This window comes from Xyrauchen texanus, chromosome 8 (assembly GCF_025860055.1).
Source record: "Xyrauchen texanus isolate HMW12.3.18 chromosome 8, RBS_HiC_50CHRs, whole genome shotgun sequence".
In the NCBI taxonomy this organism is placed as follows: Eukaryota; Metazoa; Chordata; class Actinopteri; order Cypriniformes; family Catostomidae; genus Xyrauchen; species Xyrauchen texanus.
Genome location: NC_068283.1, coordinates 32,071,669 through 32,099,668, shown reverse-complemented (window position 1 = coordinate 32,099,668; position 28,000 = coordinate 32,071,669). Strand labels below are relative to the sequence as shown.

Genomic DNA, 28,000 nt, shown 5'->3' with positions numbered 1-28,000 from the left:
TGGATAACACTTTTTCCACACCTCTTATGGACCCTTTAAAAAGCAGTTAAACGAATAAATCCAACAAAGATAGATCGTCATTCAAACAGCTTCTACAACACACAGCAAGGGACGTTCTGCATTCACTGGTAAAGTAATAATTTATTTCATGAAAATCTCTCTCTTTATCAATATGTTAGGTTAAAATGTATAAAACTATACTGTATATGGGAAAGTAGGCCTATATATCTTTGATCCTCAAGCTGCTCACCAATTCTAATAATGTTTTTAATGGTTCTGTGGTGTGACAAACTAATGTACTGTAGTCTCTAAATTAACATGAGATCATACAAAACTACATGCCTAATAATGGAAAAGCATTAGCAAAATGCTGTTTAAAATAGTTTTAGTATAGCATGCCATATGAGTATAGCATGTCACACCACAGGGCATGTCAACTTTCCAAAAGCATTTAACGTCAAATACAGAATTTATATAGCATTGCAATTATGTTAAAAGCTTTTTCTTTATTATTTTTATGCAGAATTGAACAGTACTTTCTCTAAACAAAACCAAAATGGCAGATGCACAGCCAATAACAAAGCTCCATGTCTCCACCAATGAGGACGAGGAGGAAATTCTAGTAGCTCAAGGCTTTCAGCTTCTTAATGTTGACCTCAATGAAGGTGCCGGTAAAAACCAGGTCTTTCTTTGGTTCAAGAAAGAGTGCGGCATGAAACCTGTGACCAGGATCCAGTTTTCCTTCACCAACGATATGAAAAGTGGCCTGGCTGAAGCTGGCTATGAGCTGATCAACAGGGATCTGAATGAAGGAGTTGGTGGAGATCACATCTTTCTGTGGTACTTTCATGGCAGCACTGAATCTGACATTCCCATCGTGAGCCTGGAGGTAAGTAAAGATGCAAAACAAGAACCCGCTCTTTTGGCAAATGGTTGGGAGAGATTGGGCTGTGATCTGAACCGTAATGCAGGAGGCCTCTATATCTACCTGTGGGTGAAGAGAGAAGCCAAGCTACATCTGTGATATCACCGCATCTGCTGACTTTCATGCTGACAAGCAACTATTTGAGCTGGGCTACACTCGTGTGGATGAAGACACCAACCGTGCTGCTGGTGGAGACTACATTTTCCTCTGGTATCGGCTCAACTGATAAGAGTAAAGCTCTCACTGCTCTTAATGCCTCCACCACCCTCCAGGAGGTGGCAAACCTTCAGGCTCAAGGGTTCAAAAAGCTCAGTGTCAATCTTAACAAAGGAACAACTGGAACAAAAGTATATGTGTGGCACATGAAAGAAGGTTGTGAATCACAGATCCAAAGCATGGTTCTACTGATCAATCCTGACACTTGGAGCGTGTATAAGAAGGAGGGAATCATTGTTATTGACAAGAATCTGAATGAGGGCAACAAAGGCTGGCCAATGTACTTAGCATACAAGTGAAAAACAGAAAATTGATTCTGCCTTTATGGTATTTAGGCATTGTTTTAAAGAGTCTAATCATTACCTTTCTGGCAACTACATAAGCCTATTATGTTGATCATACTTTAAATTTCAACTTTTCAAACAATAAGTAAATTGTAATTCTTTGGAAATTTAAGATTAATCTGTGATTTAAAAACACTCTTAAAAAGCATTTTGTGATGTGGATGTGTTAATGCACTCAACCATACACATTTTATTTGAACTTTGTGTTCATGTTATTGTGTGTTATGAAATAAAGAAAACTTTGAACATAAACATTGGTGTGTGTGTGTGTGTGCCTGTCTTATACCTTTTCTATCCAGTGATTATTTACAGACCTACATTTGAATATGCATAAAATAAAAGCTTAATTTTTAAGCAACTAATAGGCTACACAATTGCATCTACAATCATGTTTCAATTACGCAAAAGGTTTGATATTACTGATAGTTTTAATAGCAACAATGGGGCACATAGAAAACATGTCCTTGACATTCTCTGTACTCCGTCTAGCTTTTTGTTTTATGCAACTGAACACGTTCAGTGTAAATATGCATTGCAGGTTCAAAATAGCACCACCCCATGGCTCCAACGTGCCAAGAGCACAAGTCTAGAATCTTGGCCCAGTGATGTAAGCACATTAATCTTGCTACAGAGGTTGCCATTTTTTACTCATATTTTTTCTTACATCTTATATAACAGAGCCAAAATACTGGGTAGAATATAGACCCAAAGACAACATTCACTTCAAACCTCACAGATTCAAAAACTCTTACAAAATATCTTAATGTTCTGGCAGAAAAATAACATTGATGCTGACAAAGACTTGGTGCATCTGTGCCCTGATACCACCTCCATTAAAGCAAACCAACCAGCTGTCAAAAACACAAAACACTGAAACTGAAATGACTAAACATGAGCAGCATGTCAGATGCAGTGTTCATGCAGGCACATGGTTTCAAACTGAATAACGCAACACTGCAATTTTCTTTAACATTGTCATCACATTTAACTAAAAAAAAATGTCTACAAACACTAACCCCACCTGACCACCGACAAACACAAAAATCCAGACATTAAACTCAACACAGCGCTGTTGTAGTCTAAAACAAGGAAACTATTCTAAGACATATTTGAGTGTGAAAACACTTCACAAATCACACAATTCTTCTGATTTAAATTCATATACTCAGCGATCCACAGCTGTAACCTAATGCATTTAACTTGCGCACCACTTACACAAATATTCATGCGTGTATTTTCAATTATCGCTTACCTGAAATTATAAAACATGAGCAGCATGTAAGATGCTGTGTTCACGCAGGCACATGGTTTCATACTGAATAACACAAGGCATGCACCTCTTAACTGTTCAATGTCACGTGAGTATAAATAATACAACGGCGCCTCTCTAGCAGACATATGTAGAACCTTGGGTTGGGCAACACCTAACACCTTTGCGAGGTTCTTTAACCTCAGGGTTGAGCCAGTTTGTCCGGGGTGTTATCAGGTGACACAAACAGGTAAGTTCAGGTCAGCTGGCCGGGTGTATCGCTTGTGCATAGCGCCTTTCCCCTCCCTTGAGGCGAAGACGTGAGCTCTTTCCCCAGTTGCGTTCGCAGGAAGTGTGAACCCTGGACGTTATTCCTCCCTAGCCTAGCGGCCGTCGAGTCTTCGGAGAGGCTCGCTGCCACCCTGGTACGGGCGTCACTAGGCCCCCGTACTGAGGTAAGTGCTCCACATGTGCTGGTTGTCCCCTTTGGCAACCCCGTGTGATGTATATCCTGCAAAATGGTTTCCCTACCGGTAAACTGCGTCTTCCTTGGACAGAGGGCCCTCTGCCCTGGGTTGCCATGTTTGTAGTAACTCCTCCCCCCTTGGGTAGGATCTACCACGACGCCATTCCACACGATGTGCTTCCACACCTAACCGGTTAGACCGTGTGTGTATTCCACCTAAAGCTTGGACCATATATTTGGCCCCCAGCCGAACAATTTCGTTCATTTTACAGGAGAGAATAATAGAGAAGGCCCGGCTGGGCCAGCCAGTCCTTATACATCTAAGCAGTTAGCCATTCCCCTAGGTGCAGGGGACCGCTTCATGCCTGCCAGTGTGTTGGGGATAGTTCTGCGACGGCTTGCTGCGCTGGCTACGAGGCACACAGAGGTTTGCCCGTCTCGCACCGCCAGTCTGCGTAACTTCGGTTCAGCTCTTGTGGCATTTTCCATGGGGACCCCTAGTGTCAACTCATCGACACAACGTTGAGTGAGTGACAGACGGGTAACGTCTCGGTTACTGACGTAGCCTCAGTTCCCTGATGGAGGGAACAAGACGTTGTGTCCTGCCGGCCACAACACTGAACCAACCGCTGAAAGCGCCGGGTCTTTGGCTCGGCTCCTCAGTGCGAAAAGACCCTGCGGAGACCACACCTGCCCAGCAACGGGGAGGTAAGTGGCGAGATACATCACATGGGCCCCTCAGGTTGCATGTGGAAAAAATGGCGCGGTGGTAGATCCAGCCTCAAGGAGGGGGAGTTGCAACAGCACGCCGACCGGAGGGCACGTGGCCTTCCCAACATTACACAACATCTATACCTGGATAACAACCTACTGGTTACCATACCATCTGATTCCTTTGTTGATCTCCCCCTGCTGTTTGAGCTAGATCTTTCACACAATAGGCTGGTTCACCTGGAACCTGGAGCATTCCTAGGTTTGGCTGGCTCATTGAGCAGACTAGATCTTTCCTCCAACCAGCTAGAGACCCTGGATCCCATGTTGTTGGGGGACCTCAGTGCCCAGACTAACCTCTCTCATAACCCCTGGCTGTGTGACTGCCGTCTGCAACTGGCTATGCCACAGCAGCTCTTGGATCCATCCTCGCTCGCTGAGGTGGTTTGCAACAATTCTGAGCCAGAAGAGCTTGGGGCACAAGGTATGCCATTCATCTTAGTGGCGGCTGATCTCGACTTCTGTGCAGCACTCAGGAGGACCACTGACGTGGCTATGCTGATAACAATGTTTGGCTGGTTTATAATGGTTATATCATACATGGTTTACTATGTCAGACACAACCAAGAAGAAGCCATATGCCACCTTGAGTATCTAAAATCTCTCCCCAGCAGGCAAGGTGGAATCATTAACTCTTAAAACCTGGCTATAACGTAAATATGAACAACCTACTGTATTTTGCCAATGGAGTGCCAATACCCTCCGTTATTACAGTTATGTATATTCTTTTCCAAATTTTTACCATCAAATCAATCACAATCCAGATTCTTCATGTTTTGTGCTCTTGTCAGGACCATAGCAAGGTAATCTGAGCCCCCTGACTGTATATTGCTCTGGGCCCCTTTCCTATTAAAACATACAGTTTAGAATTTTTTGTGGGGCCCACTGTACTGTACCTTTGGGCCCCTAGAATCATTACCACCTTTCACCCCACTAGCTACAGCCCTGGCTCTTGTCATACTTTTTGACTGTGATCAATATTATTACATTAATTACATTATTACATGTGACATAATTATTAATGCCACACTTGACACTAATAGCAAAATAATAAAAAGCTTTCCTTTAAAATGTAGTTTAATTTATTTGGGCCCTTGTTGAATTCACTAATTTAAGTGTATAGAAACTTGGATATGTCACATGACTTCATTGTGCTATAGTCTGTGTAAATCCCTTTTAACGGTGGCTGTGTTTTAAAGGTGCTGAAAACCTTTTTGCTTTATTGGCATGGTGCTTTTGTATTACTGTTCAAGGGATTGTCATCATGCAAATATATGCACTACTGTCAAACAATTGCTCATTGAAACATCAAAAACATGGAAAAAATATATTAACAAATAACATAAGAACTATTACAGTAAGAGGTACAACGTGTTGTACTTGTGTAACAATTTGTTTGCATCTTTAGTATCCACAGACTTTTACAGCTTTTCCCCAATTGTTTACACGTTTGCTGAATCTTTGGCCCATTGTTCCAAAACGCAAACCTCTACAAATCTCTAGCAAAAGCAAACACTGCATTCAAATCTGATTTATCACTTTCCAAAATGTTTTGCATCAAAATGACATACATGCATCATATAAAAAGATCTGTCTACCAAACAACAACAACACACTGATGTGCTCAACATAAAACACAATTATGAATATCCCATCAGTAGCTTTATGTCTTTTGTATTGTCAGTGTTGCACTGTAGCTGGTTGTAAAAGATTGTTACAGTAATGTATACCTATTCAAATATACATAAATAAACACACACAAATGCAATACAGTAACAAAAATGTTGCCATTTATTTCCAAAATGCATTATTTTTTAACACTTCCCATACCCAACAGGAGAAAACCAGGAAAAACATTCAGTAAGATAAAGGTTTTCTGTACAAAAATAAAAATTAAAGTTGCTCTTTCTTTCAAAACTCTAAATGCAAAAAGACAAAAACACATGCAAAATGTAAAATAGAAATTAGGCTGCATTCTGCCATCTGCCATTCCGCCTTTGGTCTGGCCACAGCACCTCATCTACATCACAAGCAATATTTTCCCTGGCTAAACAGCAGGGAAAGTATTTTCTGGAGTGATGGATCCAGCTGCCGAAAGCCCCCACTATAAACTTAACCACATTCATCCTCCATTGCCTGGAGAAGAGGCATATGTGCGAGGGGATGGCGGTCATACACCTTCCATTGCCATGCCAAAAAAACTCTTCAGTTGGGTTTAGGAATGGGAAATATGGTGTGAGGCATAGAACAATAAATTGTGGGTGGTGGATGAACCAGTTGTGGACCAGAGCAGTCCAGTGGAAACTGACGTTGTCCCAGATGACAGCATACCTGGGCTGCTCTGGTCCACCACTCTGCTCTGCTGGAATGAGGATGCCGTGTTGTGTCCAGGAATGTGATGAGAAGGGAGGTGTTGTAGGGACCAAAGTTGGCATTGTGATGGAAGATGCCTTGCTGACTAACTGCTGTGCACAGGGTGATATTCCTTCCACGATGTCCAGGGACATTCATAATGGCACGGTGGACAATAATGTTACATCCCCATCCCCTTCTTTTGGCTAGGTTGAAGCCAGCCTCATCAATGTAAATATATATGTGCTGAATTGCCACAGCATCCAGCTCCAAGACTCTCTGAAACATACAAAACAAAATGTGAAATAGACCTAGAGCAGTCAATATGGTGAGGCACATTACACTGGATTACAGTAATATAATGTCTTCCAAAACAGTCTATGGAAACCATCGATAACAAATTTCACAGACCACGTCTCAAAGACCACAAGATCCTATAGATTTACACTCTAAAATAATCAGGAAAATAAGACCTTTCCTTGGGAAGAGCCAGTCTTGGAATTTCGCCATATCTCTGCCTTCTTCGTCCTCAGGATTCCAATAACTTCGGACGTTGTTTCGCCAGTTAGGATTGTCAAGATCTTTCAACTTTTCCCAGATGTGCTCCAAGTTTGTCTCGGACGCTAGCGGATTAGCAGCTAATTCCCTCTCCGATCACTCCAGATAATTGATCCGTTTCTCAACACCCACCATTCTTGTAACCAACTTAGTGAATTTCATCTTCGTGGCAGTGATCAATCGATTTATTACAGCAAGATCTTCCATGTCAGCAATGACCTTCATCAGAATTGCCGACATGTTCAGCAGTTGATGCTGAATCTCTTTCACCTCACTGGCCAGATTGTACCCGGGTGTTCGGCCTGTTGCTCAGGGGCTATAGCTTGAGCACGTAAGTGTCTTTTAATGTCTCCAGAGCCCGAGGATATCGAATTCTTTGACATATTGTCTTCCTAGAACAGTTAAGAATCAGAGTGTATCGAATCTCACCGGTTTATGACATAAAAAGTATTAAAACTAGCAAAGTGCGCAGAGCTCGACATTCACACATCCAACCCTCGCATGGTGCCACGTGACTCCACAAATATTACATTTACATAAATATCCCAAACAGTACTTAATGTTGGAATGAGACTTACAGCAAGTTGTTGGTTTAGGTAACTGAAGTAACCTCTTAGTTTAACAGCTATCTAATAAGTGTTATCCGTCTACAGGATAGTATTTAAATGATGCAGTGCATGCTTAACTTAAGCAGCTCCTCGGTGTATCGACAGAGATACAATTTCTACATTTTACAAGTATTTTAACATTGAGGAATTTTTGTTTAGTGGAGTTAGCCTGTGATTCTTTAAATTAAATTAAATTTTTTTTAAGGTTACTCTTGTGTAATTTAACTTGTAGACTTATATGCTATTCATTTTTCTCCCTATTCTAAAGAATATTGAGAGCTTAAAGGACATGTTTGGACTAGTTTCACACCCTAGTTTGAACAAGGTGGATGTATTTTGTTGTAACAAGTGTGTGTGTGTGTATGTGTGTGTTTACTGTAAAATAGACATATTTCTTTATTTGATCTAAATGGATAATTTGTAGGGATGTCTTTCAATCCATTCTGAATGTAACTAGCCTTTCTTATCTCTCTGTTTCAGGTGTTTGCTGAGTAGCGCTTTACAAACCAGAATCGACCAAACACACGAATGCAAAACTTGATCAGCACAGTCTTCGCTGATGACTTTATATCTTGTCAGAAGTCATTGAAGTTGGAAAAGACTTCTGGGGAAATTGCTGAGATTCTCTTGATTCGTTACTTAAAGGTATTATGGTCTTAGTTGATTAAAATTGCTCTGAGGTTCAACAGACCTTGATTTTACACAGTAAATTGAGCCTGTCCCAAACTTAACTGGATAGTTCACTCAAAAATAAAACCTCTCTCATTTACTGATCCTCATGTCATCCCAGATGTGTATGAGTTTCTCTCCTGTACACAAGATTTTTATGAGAATATTTAAGCTCTGTTGGTCCTCACGATGCAAGTGAAAGGATACCAAAATTGTAAAACTCCAAAAAGACCATAAAGGCAGTATAAAAGTAATCCATAAGACTCCTGTGGTTAAATCCATTTGTTCAGAAGTGATATGATGGGTGTGGTGAAACAGATCAATATTTAAGTTATTTTATTAACTATCAGCTTCAGAAGATATATATTTAACCACCGGATTTGTATAGATTAGTTCACCCAAAAATGAAAATTCTCTCATAATTTCTCTCAGATGTGTATGACTTTCTTTCTTCTAATGAACACAAATTAATAGTTTTAAAAGAATATTTCAGCTCTGTAGGTCCATATAATTCAAGTGAATGATGGTTGATAAAAGTAATTAATTCGACTCGAGTGGTTTAATCAATGTCTTCTGAGGTGATCCAGTTGGTTTTGTGTGAGAACAGATACAAATAATACCCCCTTTTCACTGTACATCTTGCCATTGCAATCTCTAAGCACAACTGTGATTTCAAGCTCAATTACACTTCCTGGTGCTTAATGCATTTGTACAACACTAGATGGCACTATAGGAAGTGTAATCAAGCTTGAAATCATGATCGTCAAGGAGATTTATACCAAAACATTTATTATATTTTGGTCTGTTCTCACTTACAATAAAAACTAGATCGCTTTAAAGATATAGCTTTAACTTCTGGAGTTGTATGGATTACTTTTTAAGTTGTCTTTATGTGCTTTATGGAGCTTAAGTTTAGGTCCTCATTCGCTTGCATTGAATTCAATTACAGAGCTGAGATATTCTTCTAAAAATCTTTGAGTTTGTTTGAAAGTCATACACATCTGGGATGGAGAAAATGAGAGAATTTTAATATTTGGGTGAACTATCCCTTAAAAGGTGTGTACTGAAAAGTTGTATTCACATGTTATGTTAGAATATGTTTATGTTTATAAGCCCAGACAGAATCTGTGTGTGCAGAAAACAGAAAACATTTCTCATTTCTTAGATGTTCTACAAATTCTGACATCTCAAGATTCTCCAAAACATACAGGGTAAATTACTTTATTCACACATTTCTAAATAATTTAAAAATGTTTTTAAATTAAAGGAATACCTCACCCAAAAATAAAAATTCTCTCATTATTTACTTTCCCTCATGCGATCTCAGATGTGTATGACTTTCATCTGCAGATCACAAACAAATATTTAAAAGAGTAGTTCAGCTCTGTAACGCCATACAATGCAAGTGAATTGGTGTCAGAGCTTTGACTCTCCAAAAGCAGTTAAGAATAGCACAAAAGTAATCCATATTTAGCAGTTGTTAAATCCATGTCTTCTGAAGTGATATAATTAGTGTGGGTGGGAAACCAACCAATATTTAAGTCCTTTATTACTATAAATCTCCACTTTCACATTTATATCTGAAAGCCTGTTTAGTTTCAGGTTCACATCTGAAAGTGAAAGTGGACATTTGTATTGTGTGGAGTGGTGGTGGTGTAGTGGGCTAAAGCACATAACTGTTAATCAGTAGGTTGCTGGTTCAATCCCCACGGCCACCACCATTGTGTGCTTGAGCAAGGCACTTAACTCCAGATTGTCCCTGTAATAAGTGCAGGGACACTTAAGTCGCTTTGGATAAAAGCGTCTGCCAAAAGCGTTCATATGGATTACTTTTATTCTGCCTGTTTGTGCTTTTTGGAGCTTCAAAGTTCTGGTCACCATAAACTTGCATTATATGGACCTACAGAGCTGAGATTTTTTTCTAAAATCTTAATTTGTTTTCTGCAGAAGAAAGTAAGTCATTCACATCTGGGATGGCATGATGGTGAGTAAATGATGAGAGAATTTTCATTTTGGGGGGAACGATCCTTTTATAGAAGGTAATTTACATAAAAAAATTAAATAATTAAAATGTTTGTGTGAAATAGTTTTATATAAGTGTGTATTTTGAAACAGATTTTAATAAATGTTTCTCTGTTTTTCCTATTTCTGCATTTCAGGGCTGAAGATTCAGAAGAGCCAAATGATGTATATTCACCAGTTGCCCTGTTAACAGCAGTCAGAGAACTCACAGAGGATGCAATTCACTGCAATCTGGTCAGAAATATCATTGTTCTTGAAAGTAAAGTCATCACCAACCTGCCCAGGCTTTTCAAATGTATTTTTACGTTTGTACGGAATTATGCATTGGACCTGAGTTACCCAAAAGAGTTTTAAAGACAGGTGGCTTTATAAGGTTTTAATGTTGAAGGATGTACAACACTAATGGAGCTGTAGGCAATTTATCCTGTCGCTGTCAAATGTGTTTTTTCTTTCAGTGTTGTGCTTCATGTTTTGTCAATAATTGAACCTTGCCTTTTATTAAATATGTTTACAACATGCAGTTTGCTTGTTTTTTTTAAAATATATTACTTTATGTTTAAGTAGCAAAATCGTAACATTTAAAGCTACACTATATAACTTTTGGCCCTCTAGCGGTTAAAAAATAAAACTGCATGCATCTTGCGGAAGAACATTGTTTTGGTTGCGCTTCGGCTCTGTGTGGATGAATGTGGTTTGAGGCATCTGTGTACACGTGAATACAGGACATCTCATAAGCGCGAATTGACAAATAAAGGCGGATATCCGAAAACATGTCATCTGAGCAGGTAAGTGCCATATCTTTTGCTGATGTTTTGACTTATTGGAAACATTGATGTTTTGAAATAAATGCCTTACAAAAGTTAGGCTATGTTCGCTAACATTAGACATAACGATTGCTAGTCTGTTTAGGACAAACGTTGTAACATTTTTATAACTGCAGGATATTCTGACCAAATAGACCATGGTAGTAAATAATTTATAGATTGTCATGGTTGCCAACCAGTGGTCAACATCATTTCAAGACTCACATGTCCTTGTCAAACCTAGGACTAAATTATTTATTTAAATCATTGCCATTATAAAGAGAAATATACATGTGTGCTAGCAAGGGAAAAGTTCTGAACAGTTACAGTATAATTATTGCATTTCAGACGTGTGTGAGTGTGTGTGTGACTACACAACTGTACATAAACCATATCAATAAAATAAGCCATCTCTGGGCTTTTAAATCATTTCAGATCTCTGAGTTGTCACCACCTGTGAAAAGCAAAACCAATGTTGATTCAGATTTTATTACAGACTCTGTCGCTTTCCCTTTTTGTTTGTAGACTCTACTCTGTTCAGGGTTTCTTTGTTTTTACAAATGCTGATTCCCTGGTGGTTTGCCATTTTTAATGATTCATAGTCAATTTTTCTCAAATAAGCCGGAGCTTATTTTCTCTGTGTACAGATATGACGTCATCACATCCCGAAAGCTCTAGAATATTTATTATATAAATCATTAATACAGGTTTAAGTATATTTGGGTAAAGACATGGTTTGGAAGATAATAACATTTTGTTATTTTTTTAACAAACAAAAAGTGACATAATGTGTAGCTTTAAGTTAAGGAAACTTAAAAAGAAAAAGGCAGTTGCAAAACATTTTTAAGTAATACTACTAACACATTTCAAGTGACCTAAAAGTATATATTTTAATTATTACATTAACATGGCTTAAAAAATTTAGTTTATACAAAGCATATTCATGATTTCAAAAACATATATTTTTTAAGTATGCATAACTTCATATTTTGAGTTGTAGTTAATTAAAATAAATATTAGTAATGGCATATTTTGATTGGACCAAAATCCAGCTGCCAGAAAATTACTGTTTTTTTTTGTTGTTTTTTTTACAGTCTTTCAGAGTTACAAACTAAAGAGCACTATTGTGCCATTTCTGATTGGGAAATTCCATAAAAAAAATTGTTTGTGTTCAGCATATGATCAGACTCCCTGTTCCACATTTCTTTCTTTCTTTCTTTTTTTAGAAAGAAACTTTTTTTTCTGACTGTAGTTTCTTCCGATTTTTGAGAAATGTATGAAACTTATTGTAAATAAAAACGTATTATATGCGACAACAGGACAAAATGTCTTGATACTGTGTACTGCAAAGGTTTGAAAAAACAAATGCAATAAGATTAAAAGAAACAGTTTGGTTGTTCAGTTTAGAACAATTATATGAGCTTAATTTTGTCTTAGTGTATGAACGTGTGGCAGCTATATCACATTCTGCTATGCATGCAAAAAAAAAAAAAAACCCAACCACCTTTAAATCATATGAATTCTGGGATGTGGTTTCATTTTTGTTCTTTAATCCAAACTTTCACATTCTAATAGAGAAGTAGATGCACCTGATGTTACAGTAAGTGTGTGGTCAAAAATAATTGGATAACACTTTTTCCACACCTCTTATGGACCCTTTAAAAAGCAGTTAAACGAATAAATCCAACAAAGATAGATCGTCATTCAAACAGCTTCTACAACACACAGCAAGGGACGTTCTGCATTCACTGGTAAAGTAATAATTTATTTCATGAAAATCTCTCTCTTTATCAATATGTTAGGTTAAAATGTATAAAACTATACTGTATATGGGAAAGTAGGCCTATATATCTTTGATCCTCAAGCTGCTCACCAATTCTAATAATGTTTTTAATGGTTCTGTGGTGTGACAAACTAATGTACTGTAGTCTCTAAATTAACATGAGATCATACAAAACTACATGCCTAATAATGGAAAAGCATTAGCAAAATGCTGTTTAAAATAGTTTTAGTATAGCATGCCATATGAGTATAGCATGTCACACCACAGGGCATGTCAACTTTCCAAAAGCATTTAACGTCAAATACAGAATTTATATAGCATTGCAATTATGTTAAAAGCTTTTTCTTTATTATTTTTATGCAGAATTGAACAGTACTTTCTCTAAACAAAACCAAAATGGCAGATGCACAGCCAATAACAAAGCTCCATGTCTCCACCAATGAGGACGAGGAGGAAATTCTAGTAGCTCAAGGCTTTCAGCTTCTTAATGTTGACCTCAATGAAGGTGCCGGTAAAAACCAGGTCTTTCTTTGGTTCAAGAAAGAGTGCGGCATGAAACCTGTGACCAGGATCCAGTTTTCCTTCACCAACGATATGAAAAGTGGCCTGGCTGAAGCTGGCTATGAGCTGATCAACAGGGATCTGAATGAAGGAGTTGGTGGAGATCACATCTTTCTGTGGTACTTTCATGGCAGCACTGAATACGACATTCCCATTGTGAGCCTGGAGGTAAGTAAAGATGCAAAACAAGAACCCGCTCTTTTGGCAAATGGTTGGGAGAGATTGGGCTGTGATCTGAACCGTAATGCAGGAGGCCTCTATATCTACCTGTGGGTGAAGAGAGAGAAGCCAAGCTACATCTGTGATATCACCGCATCTGCTGACTTTCATGCTGACAAGCAACTATTTGAGCTGGGCTACACTCGTGTGGATGAAGACACCAACCGTGCTGCTGGTGGAGACTACATTTTCCTCTGGTATCGGCGCTCAACTGATAAGAGTAAAGCTCTCACTGCTCTTAATGCATCCACCACCCTCCAGGAGGTGGCAAACCTTCAGGCTCAAGGGTTCAAAAAGCTCAGTGTCAATCTTAACAAAGGAACAACTGGAACAAAAGTATATGTGTGGCACATGAAAGAAGGTTGTGAATCACAGATCCAAAGCATGGTTCTACTGATCAATCCTGACACTTGGAGCGTGTATAAGAAGGAGGGCATCATCGTTATTGACAAGAATCTGAATGAGGGCAACAAAGGCTGGCCAATGTACTTAGCATACAAGTGAAAAACAGAAAATTGATTCTGCCTTTATGGTATTTAGGCATTGTTTTAAAGAGTCTAATCATTATCTTTCTGGCAACTACATAAGCCTATTATGTTGATCATACTTTAAATTTCAACTTTTCAAACAATAAGTAAATTGTAATTCTTTGGAAATTTAAGATTAATCTGTGATTTAAAAACACTCTTAAAAAGCATTTTGTGATGTGGATGTGTTAATGCACTCAACCATACACATTTTATTTGAACTTTGTGTTCATGTTAGTGTGTGTTATGAAATAAAGAAAACTTTGAACATAAAAATTGGTGTGTATGTGTGTGTGTGCCTGTCTTATAGCTTTTCTATCCAGTGATTATTTATAGACCTACATTTGAATATGCATAAAATAAAAGCTTAACTTTTAAGCAACTAATAGGCTACACAATTGCATCTACAATCATGTTTCAATTACACAAAAGGTCTGATATTACTGATAGTTACTGATAGTTCAGTGTAAATATGCATTGCCGGTTCAAAATAGCACCACCCCATGGCTCCAACGTGCCAAGAGCACAAGTCTAGAATCTTGGCCCAGTGATGTAAGCACATTGATCTTGCTACAGAGGTTGCCATTTTTTACTCATATTTTTTTCTTACATCTTATATAACAGAGCCAAAATACTGGGTAGAATATAGACCCAAAGACAACATTCACTTCAAACCTCACAGATTCAAAAACTCTTACAAAATATCTTAATGTTCTGGCAGAAAAATAACATTGATGCTGACAAAGACTTGGTGCATCTGTGCCCTGATACCACCTCCATTAAAGCAAACCAACCAGCTGTCAAAAACACAAAACACTGAAACTGAAATGACTAAACATGAGCAGCATGTCAGATGCAGTGTTCATGCAGGCACATGGTTTCAAACTGAATAACGCAACACTGCAATTTTCTTTAACATTGTCATCATATTTAACTAAAAACAATTTTTTTGGAATGTTAAAATACTCACTGTTTCAAAAGTATACAAGACATAAAAGATATGCGTGTAAAAATTATTTTAGTGTGACAAAAACACTTACTAACCTTTTCTCTGTAAAGTCATAGCCAATTTTACAACTTCATTGCCTTGACAATGTTATGTCTACAAACACTAACCCCACCTGACCCCCGACAAACACAAAAATCCAGACATTAAACTCAACACAGCTCTGTTGTAGTCTAAAACAAGGAAAATTTAAGGACATATTTGAGTGTGAAAACACTTCACAAATCACACAATTCATCTGATTTAAATTCATATACTCATATGAATACTGCGATCCACAGCTATAACCTAATGCATTTAACTTGGCCACCACTTACACAAATATTCATGCGTGTATTTTCAATTATCGCTTACCTGAAATTATAAAACATGAGCAGCATGTAAGATGCTTTGTTCACACAGGCACATGGTTTCATACTGAATAACACAAGGCATGCGCCTCTTACCTGTTCAATGTCACGTGAGTATAAATAATACAACGTTCTTCGTGGGCGTTGTCCCATGGCGCCTCTCTAGCAGACATATGTAGAACCTTGGGTTGGGCAACACCTAACACCTTTGCGAGGTTCTTTAACCTCAGGGTTGAGCCAGTTTGTCCGGGGTGTTATCAGGTGACACAAACAGGTAAGTTCAGGTCAGCTGGCCAGGTGTATCGCTTGTGCATAGCACCTTTCCCCTCCTTTGAGGCGAAGACGTGAGCTCTTTCACCAGTTCGCAGGAAGTGTGAACCCTGGACGTTATTCCTCCCTAGCCTAGCGGCCGTCGAGTCTTCGGAGAGGCTCGCTGCCACCCTGGTACGGGCGTCACTAGGCCCCCGTACTGAGGTGAGTGCTTCACATGTGCTGGTTGTCCCCTTCGGCAACCCCGTGTGATGTATATCCCGCAAAATGGTTTCCCTACCGGTAAACTGCATCTTCCTTGGACAGAGGGCCCTCTGCCCTGGGTTGCCGTGTTTGTAGTAACTCCTCCCCCCTTGGGTAGGATCTACCACGACGCCACTCCACACGATGTGCTTCCACACCTAACCGGTAAGACCGTGTGTATTACACCTAAAGCTTAGACCATATATTTGGCCCCCAGCCAAAAAATTTCGTTCCTTTTACAGGAGAGAATTATAGAGAGAAGGCCCCGGCTGGGCCAGCCAGTCCTTATACTTCTAAGCAGTTAGCCGTTCCCCTAGGTGCAGGGGACTGCTTCATGCCTGCCAATGTGTTGGGGGTAGTTCTGCGACGGCTTGCTGCGCTGGCTACGAGGCACACAGAGGTTTGCCCGTCTCACACCGCCGGTCTGCGTAACTCGGTTCAGCTCTTGTGGCATTTTCCATGGGGACCCCTAGTGTCAACTCATCGACACAACGTTGAGTGAGTGACAGACGGGGAACGTCTCGGTTACTGACGTAACCTCCGTTCCCTGATGGAGGGAACAAGACGTTGTGTCCCGCCGGCCACAACACTGAACCAACCGCTGAAAGCGCCGGGTCTTTGGCTCGGCTCCTCATTGCGAAAAGACACTGCGGAGACCACACCTGCCCAGCAACGGGGAGGTAAGTGGTGAGATACATCACATGGGCCCCTCAGGTTGCATGTGGAAAAAATGGCACGGTGGTAGATCCAGCCTCAAGGAGGGGGAGTTGCAACAGCACGGCGACCAGAGGGCAGCTGGCACTGCCTAAGGGAAACACGGGTCCACTCACAAGGGGACCGTACCTCGGAAAATACACACAGGAGGAGTCCGCGCAGGAGTCCGGCCCTGTGGAGCACCTATACCAGTACGGGTAGATTAAGTACTTGTAGTGGATTGGGTCATCGAATTCCTCCACTGAATAGGGCTAGAGAGGAATCATCCAGGGATCCGAATATATATGGAATCTCCTGGGAGAGAAAGCGCACAATTTTACCTCGACCGAGGGAAAAGGCGCTAGGTGCTAGCAATCCACCCGGTCAGTTCGTCAGCGTGTTACCGAGTTCTACCGGCTCAGACCTGAGAAGACACAGGACGATACTTACTCAACCCTGAGAATGTAAAATCTCGCAAAGGTATTAGGTGTTGCCCAACCCGCTGCTCTACATATGTCTGCCAGGTAGGTACCCCTGGCCAGTGCCCACAAGGACGCAACACTCCTTGTTGAGTGAGCTTGGACCCGCAAGGGGGCGCACAGCCTGGGTGTGGTAGGCCAATGAAATGACATCCACCACATAGTAGGAGAGCCTCTGTTTGGCGACAGTGTTCCCTTTCTGCTGTCCGCCAAAGCAGACAAAGAGCTGCTCAAAACATCTAAAGCTTTGCGTGCGGTCCAAGTAGGTACACAAAGCACGTACCGGACTCAGCAACGAAGGGGCTGGGTCTGCCTCCTCCCGGGGCAGCGCTTGCAGGTTCACCACCTGGTCTCTGAATGGCGTGGTAGGAACCTTGGGCACGTAGCCCGGTCGTGGTCTTAGGATCACATGTGTGTCTGCAAGACCAAACTCCAGGCAGGCGTCGCTAACAGAGAACGCTTGCAGGTCCCTGACCCTCTTGATGGTAGCGAGCGCGATCAGCAGTGCCGTTTTTAGAGAGAAGGCACTGAGTCCAACTGATCCTAGCGGCTCGAAGGGGGGTTTCTCTAGGCCCGTGAGGACCACTGAGAGATCCCAGGAGGGGCACAGACTTGGCAGGGAAGGATTTAACCTCCGTGCGCCCCTTAGGAACATGATGATCAAGTCGTGCTTACCCAAAGACTTACCATCTACTGCGTCGTGGTGGGCCGCGATAGCAGCAACATACACCTTCAAGATGGATGGGGACAGCCTCCCCTCCAACCTCTCCTGCAGGAATAGGAGCACTGACCTAACTGCGCACCTCTGTGGGTCTTCAGCCTGGGAAGAACTCCAATTTGCGAACAAGCGCCACTTCAGGGCGAAAAGTTGCCTGGTAGAGGGGGCTCTGGCTTGGCTGATTGTGTCTACGACGGCAGGTGGTAGACCAGCTAGATCTTCTGCATCCCGTCCAGGGGCCAGATGTGGAAGTTCCAGAGGTCTGGATGCAGATACCAGAGCGTGCCCCATCCCTGAGAAAGAAGGTCCTTCCTCAGGGGAATTTGCCAGGGAGGGGCTGTTGTGAGGAGTACGAGGTCCGAGAACCAGGCCCGGGTGGGCCAGTAAGGAGCCACAAGGGTGACTTGCTCCTCGTCCTCCCTGACCTAGCACAGCACCTGTGCAAGAAGGCTCACTGGGGGAATTGCGTACTTGCGCAGCCCCGAGTGCCAGCTGTGTGCCAGCGCGTCTGCCCGAGGGGAGCCTCTGTTCGGGCATACCAGAGCGGGCAATGGGAGGTCTCTTGGGAGGCAAACAGGTCTACCTGGGCCTTGCCGAACCGTTCCCAAATCAGCTGAACCGACTGGGGGTGAAGCCTCCACTCTCCAACGGGCCAGCGTTGTTGTGACAGCACGTCCGCCATCACATTGAGGTTGCCGGGGATGTGAGTGGCATGCAGCAACCTGAGTCGCGTCTGGCTCCAAAGGAGGAGACGACGGGCGAGTCTCGACATGTGGCGGGTGATTTATGTATGCGGTGGTGATGTCTGACCTGACTAGGACATGTTTGTCTCGAACTAACGGGAGAAACTTCCGCAGGGCAAAAAATTCAGTCAGCAACTCTAGGCAGTTGATGTGCCAGCGCAGTGGGGCCCCTTTCCAACGGTCCGCGGCTGCGTGGCCTTGCACACGGCACCCCAACCTGATCTGGAGGCATCAGTCGTGACCAGGACGCGTCGGGTCACCTGCTGCAGGGGCAACTGTTTGCTGGCTTTCTTAATGCATCATCTTTAGAAGAGGCTTCCTTCTGGGATGACAGCCATGGAGACCAATTTGATGCAGTGTGCAGCGTATGGTCTCAGCACTGACAGGCTGACCCCCCACCCCTCTGCAGCAATGCTGGCAGCACTCATACGTCTATTTCCCAAAGACAACCTCTGGATATGATGCTGAACACGTGCACTCAACTTCTTTGGTCGACCATGGCGAGGCCTGTTCTGAGTGGAACCTGTCCTGTTAAACCACTGTATGGTCTTGGCCACCATACTGCAGCTCAGTGTCAGGGTCTTGGCAATCTTCTTAAAGCCTAGGCCATCTTCACGTAGAGCAACCAGTCTTTTTATCAGATCCTCAGAGAGTTCTTTGCCATGAGGTGCCATGTTGAACTTCCAGTGACCAGTTTGAGGGAGTGTGAGAGTGATGACACCAAATTTAACACACCTGCTCCCCATTCACACCTGAGACCTTGTAACACTAACGAGTCACATGACACCGGGGAGGGAAAATGGCTAATTGGGCTCAATTTGGATATTTTCACTAAGGGGTGTACTCACTTTTGTTGCCAGCGGTTTTGACATTAATGGCTGTGTGTTGAGTTATTTTGAGGGGATAGAAAATGTACACTGTTATACAAGCTGTACACTCACTACTTCACATTGTAGCAAAGTGTCATTTCTTCAGTGTTGTCACATGAAAAGGTATAATCAAATATTTACAAAAATGTGAGGGGTGTACTCACGTTTGTGAGATACTGTTTATATATATATATATATATTCTGACAGTTATTACAGGATTTTGCAAAATAAAATTACATGTTTTTTTTGTTTGTTTGTGTGTGTGTGTGTGTGTTTTATATGTAATGGTCTTAGATTTACAGTATATTTTTGTAATAACAATAGTAATTATCTGTACTTAAGCTCTACAAGACTTTTAAAATATATTATTTGTTAGAATACAGTCATACACCTCTAAAACACAGAATAATTATCTTTAAAAGAATGAAAAAGAAAACTTACAGAAATAGATGTTATGGTAAAGCTAATTACTGTTTTTTTTTTTTTTTTTACAGTTTATCTATATTTTTTAATCAGACAATACTTTTCTGTTTTTCAACAGACATTTTACGGCAAACTATCTTCCAGAAAATTACTGTTTTTTTGTTGTTGTTTTTTTACAGTCTTTCAGAGTTACAAACTAAAGAGCACCATTGTGCCATTTCTGATTGGGAAATTCCGTTAAAAAACAATTTGATTCTGAAAAATGTTGTGTTGAGCATATGATCAGACTCCCTGTTCCACATTTATTGCTGATGCATTTGTTTGTTTGTTTCTTTTTTTTAACCTATATTTTTTTCAACTTGCATATTGAATTTGGAACTACTGTACAAATTAAGTTAATTGATGTGTAATTCAGAGTAGTTACATTTATGTTTTAAACATGAATTCAAAAGTTTTGAAAACATTTCTGACTGTAGTTTCTTCCCATTTTTGAGAAATGTATGAAACTTATTGTAAATAAAAACGTATTATATGCGACAACAGGACAAAATGTCTTGCCGTGTACTGCAAATACTTGAAAAACAAATGCAATAAGATTAAAAGAAACAGTTTGGTTGTTCAGTTTAGAACAATTATATGAGCTTAATTTTGTCTTAGTGTATGAAACGTGTGGCAGCTATATCACATTCTGCTATGCATGCAAAAATAAAAAAAATTAAAAAAAAACAACCACCTTTAAATCATATGAATTCTGGGATGTGGTTTCATTTTTGTTCTTTAATCCAAACTTTCACATTCTAACAGAGAAGTAGATGCACCTGATGTTACAGTAAGTGTGTGGTCAAAAATGATTGGATAACACTTTTTCCACACCTCTTATGGACCCTTTAAAAAGCAGTTACACTTAAGCATAAAACGAATAAATCCAACAAAGATAGATCGTCATTCAAACAGCTTCTACAACACACATATATATGCAGTATATATATATATATATATATATATATATATATATATATATATATATATATTATTTATTTTTATTATTATTATTATAAATCCCAAATACAGCAATTATTATATGCTTGAAAAGTAGATATTTGATCATGCCTCTTATTTGAAATTAAATAGTCTTCTATACAAGTGGTTTTCAAAGTGGGGGCCGCCAGGGGGCGCCAGGGGGGCCGCAGCAAGTTGGAAGGAAAAAAAAAGATTTTTTTTTAATACATTTTATAAATATTTTAAAAATATTAAAAATATATATAAACATATTTATATTATTATGAGTATTGTTATGAAATAGCATTATAATAATTTGTCGCGTATCTAAACATTAAACTTTTAATGCTAATCTTTCTGATTGGCTGGTACACCACACGTAATCTGTCAGTGTAGCCTTGGTAACAACCGTCAGTGCTCAGCTATTCAGCTGTTTATTTAGTTAGCTGGCTAGCTCTATCAAAATGGATAGATTTTTAAAAAGGAAACACCTGACGAGCAATGGCAAGCTACTGTCCCTGAGAGAGCATTGAGGGCATAGTTTTTGGCTTCCTTTCACATAGCGCGAGCTAAAAAGTCGCACACAATTGGGGAGGATTTGATACTACCAGCTACCAAAGACGTTGTTAAATAGCTACTGGGTGAGGATGCTGCCATAAAATTGACGCTGTACCACTCTCTGATAACACTGTGAGCAGACGTATTGGAGACATGGCTGAGGATGTGTCTGCTCAACTGTTGGACCAGGTGAGAGCTAGCGAATATTTTGCACTGCAGCTAGATGAGAGTACGGATGTGGCTAACGCTGCCGAGTTGCTTGTGTACATCAGATTCATTTCCCAAGAAATGTTCGTTGAGGATATTTTATTTTGTAAGGCACTTGAAAGTGGAACTACTGGGAAAGAGATTTTACAAGTGCTTGACGAATATATTAATTCAAATGGACTTGACTGGTCTCCTTGCGTGGCTATGACTGGGAAGAACAGTGGGGTGACGGCTCTCATCAAACAGAAGGCCCCGAATGCTGCGTTCACGCACCGTATGCTCCATCGAGAAGCACAGTTTAATCAGGTACTACAGGACATAATACATGTAGTAAACTTCATTAAAGCCCGCCCATTGAAACACAGACTGTTTGCTCTTCTGTGTAAAGAAATGGGAGCCTGTTTTGATGGATTGCTGCTTCACTCAAACGTACGCTGGCTTTCACGGGGGGCAGTTTTGAACCGTGTGTATGAGTTGCGGAGGGAGGTTGCAGAGTTTCTCTTGTCTGAGAAACATCAGCTGGTTGACCGTTTTACAAATGCAGCCTGGATTCTCAAACTTGCATATATGGCTGACATTTTTTGTCATCTGAATGTGCTTAACCAAAGCATGCAAGGGTGTGACACATACATGCTTTTTCAAACAAAGTATGTGCTTTTTCCCTGAAGATTACGCTGTGGTCAAACGAGCTCAAGGAGGGAATTACAGAAATGTTCCCACTATTACACCAAGAGCTGCTGTCATCTGGTGGCGAGTTGGACACCATTTCTCCACTGATACAATCCCACCTGGAGCACCTCCAGGGATATTTCAGAGACTATTTCCCTGACCTTGACAGCACCCATCTAAACTGGGTAAGGAACCCATTTGCCCCTGATGTAGGCTCTTGTCTGGACTTAAAATCACAGGAGGAGCTGATTGAGATGACTACTTCATGGGATTTAAAAATGAAATTTGAGGCCCTTTCCCTCTCTAACTACTGGATGTATGTAAGAAATGACTTTCCCATCCTAGCTGAGAGTGCTCTGAAATGCCATCTTCCTTTTGCAACCACTTACTTGTGTGAGTCTGGTTTTTCAACTTTAAAAGTAATTAAAAGTTGAAAAAATAAGAGTTCATTCAGGATTTTTCTGAGGAGCTGGAAATGGTCTGGCCACAACAGTGGCTCGGCTCAGCGACATGGCGGGGAGGACACAACGTCTCATTCCCTCCACTTACGTAACCAAGATGTTCCCCTTCTGTCGCACTCTTGACGTTGTGTCGGAGAAGCAACACTAGGGGTCCCACTTAAATCATGCCATGCGCTGCGCCGTGTTCGTGAACTGCTGATACAGAAGCTGGCAGGTATTCTTACGTGCAAACGCGACCAGCTGTATCAGGCTGCACGTTCCCTTCCCAATGCCCCAATAAATCATCAGAATTCTTCTGGTTACCCTACTGAGGGGAACAAGGTGATGCTTGCCAACCTGGGAACGGGCCAAGCCTGGCTGGGCCTCTTTTCTCTCTATGTTTCACGGCCGGGCCCTTACATGCATTAAGGGAAGGGGGTCTTACCCAGTTTCCTATTCTTTCAGGGGGAGAAGACCCTGCAGAGACCACTCCTACCCTGCAGGGGAGGTAAAGGTGGCGAATACATCACATGGCCGCTTAGGTCCTATGTGGGAAAGTTGGCGCGGTGGTAGATCCAGCCTCGTAGAGGAGGGAGTTGCTACAGCATGGCGACCGAGGCAGCTGGAACTGCCTAAGGGAGACACGGGAGTCCACTCGTGAGGGGACAGTACTGTGGAGATTACACACAGGAGGAGTCCGCATAGGAGGCCTTTAACCTGTGGAGCACCTATTTCAGTACAGGGTAGATTAAGTACCCACGGTGGATTGGGTCGGCGATTTCCTCCGCTGAACTGTGGACCCATGAGGGCTAGGGAGGAATCAACCAGGGATCCGAGAGGTGGGATCTCCTGGGAAAAAGGCGCACAATTTTACCTCGGCTGAGGGAAAGGGCGCTAGGTGCAAGCGATTCACCCGGCCAGTTCGTCAGCGTGTTACCGAGTTCTACAGGCTCGGACCTGAGAAAACACGAGACGATACCGACTCAACCTGGAGATTGTAAAATCTCACAAAGGTATTAGGTGTTGCCTACCCTGCTGCTCTACAGATGTCTGCTAGGGAGGTGCCCCTGGCCAGTGCCCACGAGGACGCAACACTTCTGTTTGAGTGTGCTCGAACCCTTAAGGGGGGGGCACGGCCTGGGTGTGATAAGCCAATGAAATGGCGTCGACAACCCAGTGGGCGAGCCTCTGTTTGGAGACAGCGTTCCCTTTCTGCTGTCCCCCAAAGCAGACAAAGAGCTGCTCAGAACGTCTAGAGCTCTGCGTGTGGTCCAGATAGATACGCAAAGCACGTACTGGACACAGCAACGAAAGGGCTGGGTCTGCCTCCTCCTGGGGCAGCGCTTGCAGGTTCACTACCTGATCTCTGAAGGGCGTGGTAGGAACCTTGGACACGTAGCCCGGTCGCGGTCATAGGATCACATATGTGTCTGCCGGACCGAACTCCAGGCAAGTGTCGCTGACAGAGAATGCTTGGAGGTCCCTGACTCTCTTGATAGAGGCTAGCGCGATCAGCAGGGCCGTTTTGAGAGAGAGGGCCCTGATTCCAGCTGAGTCTAGCGGCTCGAAGGGGGGTCTCTGTAGGCCCGTGAGGACCACTGAGAGATCCCAGGAGGGGAACAGTCTTGGCCGGGAGGGATTTAGCCAACGGGCACCCCTTAGGAACCTGATAATTAAGTTGTGCTTACCCAGAGACTTGCCGTCTACTGTATCGTGGTGAGCCGCGATGGTGGCAACATACACCTTGAGGGTGGAAGGGGTCAGCCTGCCCTCCAGGCTCTCCCACGGCTGCGTGCCCATTGCACACGGCGCCCCAACCCGATCTGGAGGCGTCGGTCATGACCAGGACGCGTCAGGACACCTGCTGCAAGGGTACTCCTGCCCGCAGAAAGCAGAGGTCTGTCCAGAGTTTGAGTGTCTGGCGGCAGGCGGTGGTGATCATCACACAGTGCCATGCTCGTCTTGGGACTCGGGTCTGAAGCCAGTGCTGAAGTGGTCTCATATGCATCAACCCCAGTGGCGCGACCGCCTCGGAGGATGCCATATACCCAGGAGCCTTTGGAAAAGTTCTAAAGGGACCATAGTGCCTGGCTTGAAAGAAGCGAGGCATTTCAGCACCAACTGTGCACGCTTGTTGGTGAGACTTGCTGACATCGAGACTGAGTCTAACTCCATGCCGTTAAAAGAGATGCTCTGAACCGGGGCGAGCTTGCTCTTTTCTCAGTTGACCTGAAGCCCCAAATGGCTGAGGTGCCTGAGCACCTCGTCTCTGTGCGCGCATAGTAACTCTCGCGAGGGGGCCAGGATGAGCCAGTCGTCGAGGTAGTATGCGGATGCCGGCTCTCGGAGCGGGGCCGAAGGGGAGAACTTTGTACTGATACACCTGGCCATCGAACGCGAACCTTTGGAAGGGTCGATGTCGGGCGGAGCAGGTAGTGTGGAGTCGGGAGGCAAGGGTGTGTCCCGAGGCTTTGGTGCTGAGAACAAACTCAAAGCACTTACCTTGCTCCGCGGGCCCGGCAGGGGGCGGGTTTGTGACTGAGGAGGAGGTCCAGTGCAGGCGTCCTCTAGACTCGTCAGAACTGGCCGGTCGAGGAACAGTCATGGGCGGTGGTCCGTGTCCAGTGTGCCGGGACTGTTGAAATCTGGCACAGAGTGCCGTGAGAACGGCATTTGCGGGCCAGGTGTCCCAGAGACAAAAAGAAATAGCTCTATTATTGAGAGTGTGAGTACCGCAGCCCCCGTTAGGGGGTGAGGCCAATGAAATGAATTCAACAAAAGATTCTCCTCCCGGCCCCCCACCGGGGAACTGAGTGGTCTAACCAGCTCCGGAGCTAACGTCTCGGTCTCTGGGTCGGTCAGGAGCGCCTGGGAGCCTTCCGGGTCCTCAAGGGGGGCCTTGAGACGAGGGGCGTCCACCTTCTGCGGGGAGCTCAACGCTGGGGCTGAGAGCTGGGCCCATTCTTGTTTGTTGAGGTGGAGCAACACTTTCTTTCTTTTTTGAAAGCTGCAGGAGGACGCCCTCGGCAAGCAGACAGGGCATGGCCCTTGGCGGCAGGTTTGCGGCAGGGCAAGATGTCTGAAATAGCCTCTGTCTGTTTCTTCACCGCTGAGGACTGATGGGCGGAGTCGTCAAATGGTGTCACCAAATGGACAGAGCTGGGAGCGTTTGAGAAAGCGTGCTTTGTCGACCTCGTGTACTGCAACCAGGTCCAGTCCATGTGTTACGTTTCCAGACCACGAGGGTGGCCATCGCCTGTTCAAGTGCAATTCCTGCGGCACATCAAGAACAGGACTACCCAAGTGCAATTTTGAAGTGCCTTGGCCCGGTGGACTTGCAGGAGGGGGCCATGGCGTGCAGGGGGGAGAGGTCTGGGCGAGCAGACCCGAAGGCCCAGGTGAGTTATCCACATCAGACGTCGCTGTAACGCTCTCCGATGCAGCGGTGATGTCGTCATTCAATGTCCGGGAGCTCAAGGGACCGGATGGCCGGCCGTTAAGCGGAAGCAAGGGGAAGCAAGCAAGCGTGCCGGGGAGGTGGGAGGTTTCGAGGGGATTTACCCGGCGAAAACGGAGCACGTCATTATTTCCAAATCGTCTTCATCGCCCACGGGGAAGGGGAACTGTAATTAAAATGAATTTACGATTTTAAATGAATGACATTTTTCAATATAACACTGCATTATTCCTATCAAATGAAGTGTGTTTGTACAAAATCCTCACAGCACAATCCGAAACAACATGAACTACAGCACACATACACACACGCAGAGCATCATGAATGGTGTTCACACATTCATTTTGAAGCAAGCAGCACATGCAGATTATATTTATTTTATCAAATCAAAGCCTGTTGCGGTTTGTAATCATACTTGGACATATTAAGATTTTAACTTGATTAATTGTGCATTCAAACAATTATATTGAAATGATTGTAAAGGAATATTGTTTATCAATATGTTAGGTTAAAATGTATAAAACTATACTGTATATGGGAAAAAAGGCCTATATATCTTTGATCCTCAAACTGCTCACCAATTTTAATAATGTTTTTAATGGTTCTGTGGTGTGACAAACTAATGTACTGTAGTCTCTAAATTAACATGAGATCATACAAAACTACATGACTAATAATGGAAAAGCATTAGCAAAATTCTGTTTAAAATAGTTTTAGTATAGCATTCCATATGAGTATAGCTTGTCACACCACAGGGCATGTCAACTTTCCAAAAGCATTTAACGTCAAATACAGAATTTATATAGCATTGCAATTATGTTAAAAGCTTTTTCTTTATTTACTTTTTATGCAGAATTGAAAAGTACTTTCTCTAAACATAACCAAAATGGCAGATGCACAGCCAATAACAAAGCTCCATGTCTCCACCAATGAGGACGAGGAGGAAATTCTAGGAGCTCAAGGCTTTCAGCTCCTTAATGTTGACCTCAATGAAGGTGCCGGTAAAAACCAGGTCTTTCTTTGGTTCAAGAAAGAGTGCGGCATGAAACCTGTGACCAGGATCCAGTTTTCCTTCACCAACGATATGAAAAGTGGCCTGGCTGAAGCTGGCTATGAGCTGATCAACAGGGATCTGAATGAAGGAGTTGGTGGAGATCACATCTTTCTGTGGTACTTTCATGGCAGCACTGAATACGACATTCCCATTGTGAGCCTGGAGGTAAGTAAAGATGCAAAACAAGAACCCGCTCTTTTGGCAAATGGTTGGGAGATATTGGGCTGTGATCTGAACAGTAATGCAGGAGGCCTCTATATCTACCTGTGGGTGAAGAGAGAGAAGCCAAGCTACATCTGTGATATCACCGCATCTGCTGACTTTTATGCTGACAAGCAACTATTTGAGCTGGGCTACACTCGTGTGGATGAAAACACCAACCGTGCTGCTGGTGGAGACTACATTTTCCTCTGGTATCGGCGCTCAACTGATAAGAGTAAAGCTCTCACTGCTCTTAATGCCTCCACCACCCTCCAGGAGGTGGCAAACCTTCAGGCTCAAGGGTTCAAAAAGCTCAGTGTCAATCTTAATAAAGGAACAACTGGAACAAAGGTATATGTGTGGCACATGAAAGAAGGTTGTGAATCACAGATCCAAAGCATGGTTCTACTGATCAATCCTGACACTTGGAGCGTGTATAAGAAGGAGGGAATCATTGTTATTGACAAGAATCTGAATGAGGGCAACAAAGGCTGGCCAATGTACTTAGCATACAAGTGAAAAACAGAAAACTGATTCTGCCTTTATG

The 28,000-nt window shown here is 42.7% G+C and overlaps 2 protein-coding genes across 4 annotated transcripts; both read left to right on the top strand.

Annotated features, from left to right (window-relative positions):
• The first annotated feature begins 17 nt into the window (after positions 1-17).
• LOC127647739 (uncharacterized) lies at positions 18-27,973 on the top strand. 3 transcript variants are annotated; one of them, XM_052132183.1, is made up of 3 exons: positions 12,624-12,734; positions 13,130-13,907; positions 27,830-27,973. In XM_052132183.1, the coding sequence occupies exons 2-3, from the start codon at positions 13,163-13,165 to the stop codon at positions 27,970-27,972; spliced, it is 888 nt and encodes a 295-aa protein (XP_051988143.1). In that variant the 5' UTR covers positions 12,624-12,734; positions 13,130-13,162; the 3' UTR covers position 27,973. The 3 variants fall into 3 exon arrangements, with proteins under 3 accessions (XP_051988142.1, XP_051988143.1, XP_051988141.1); XM_052132182.1 differs by lacking the exons at positions 12,624-12,734; positions 27,830-27,973 and adding an exon at positions 18-128 and having other exon boundaries at positions 13,130-14,336; XM_052132181.1 differs by lacking the exon at positions 27,830-27,973 and having other exon boundaries at positions 13,130-14,336.
• Positions 1,090-4,610, top strand: LOC127648139 (leucine-rich repeat-containing protein 3-like). Its single transcript, XM_052132733.1, has 2 exons — positions 1,090-1,421; positions 3,974-4,610. Exons 1-2 carry the CDS (start codon positions 1,090-1,092, stop codon positions 4,608-4,610), a joined length of 969 nt encoding a protein of 322 aa, XP_051988693.1.
• Positions 27,974-28,000: the final 27 nt, after the last annotated feature.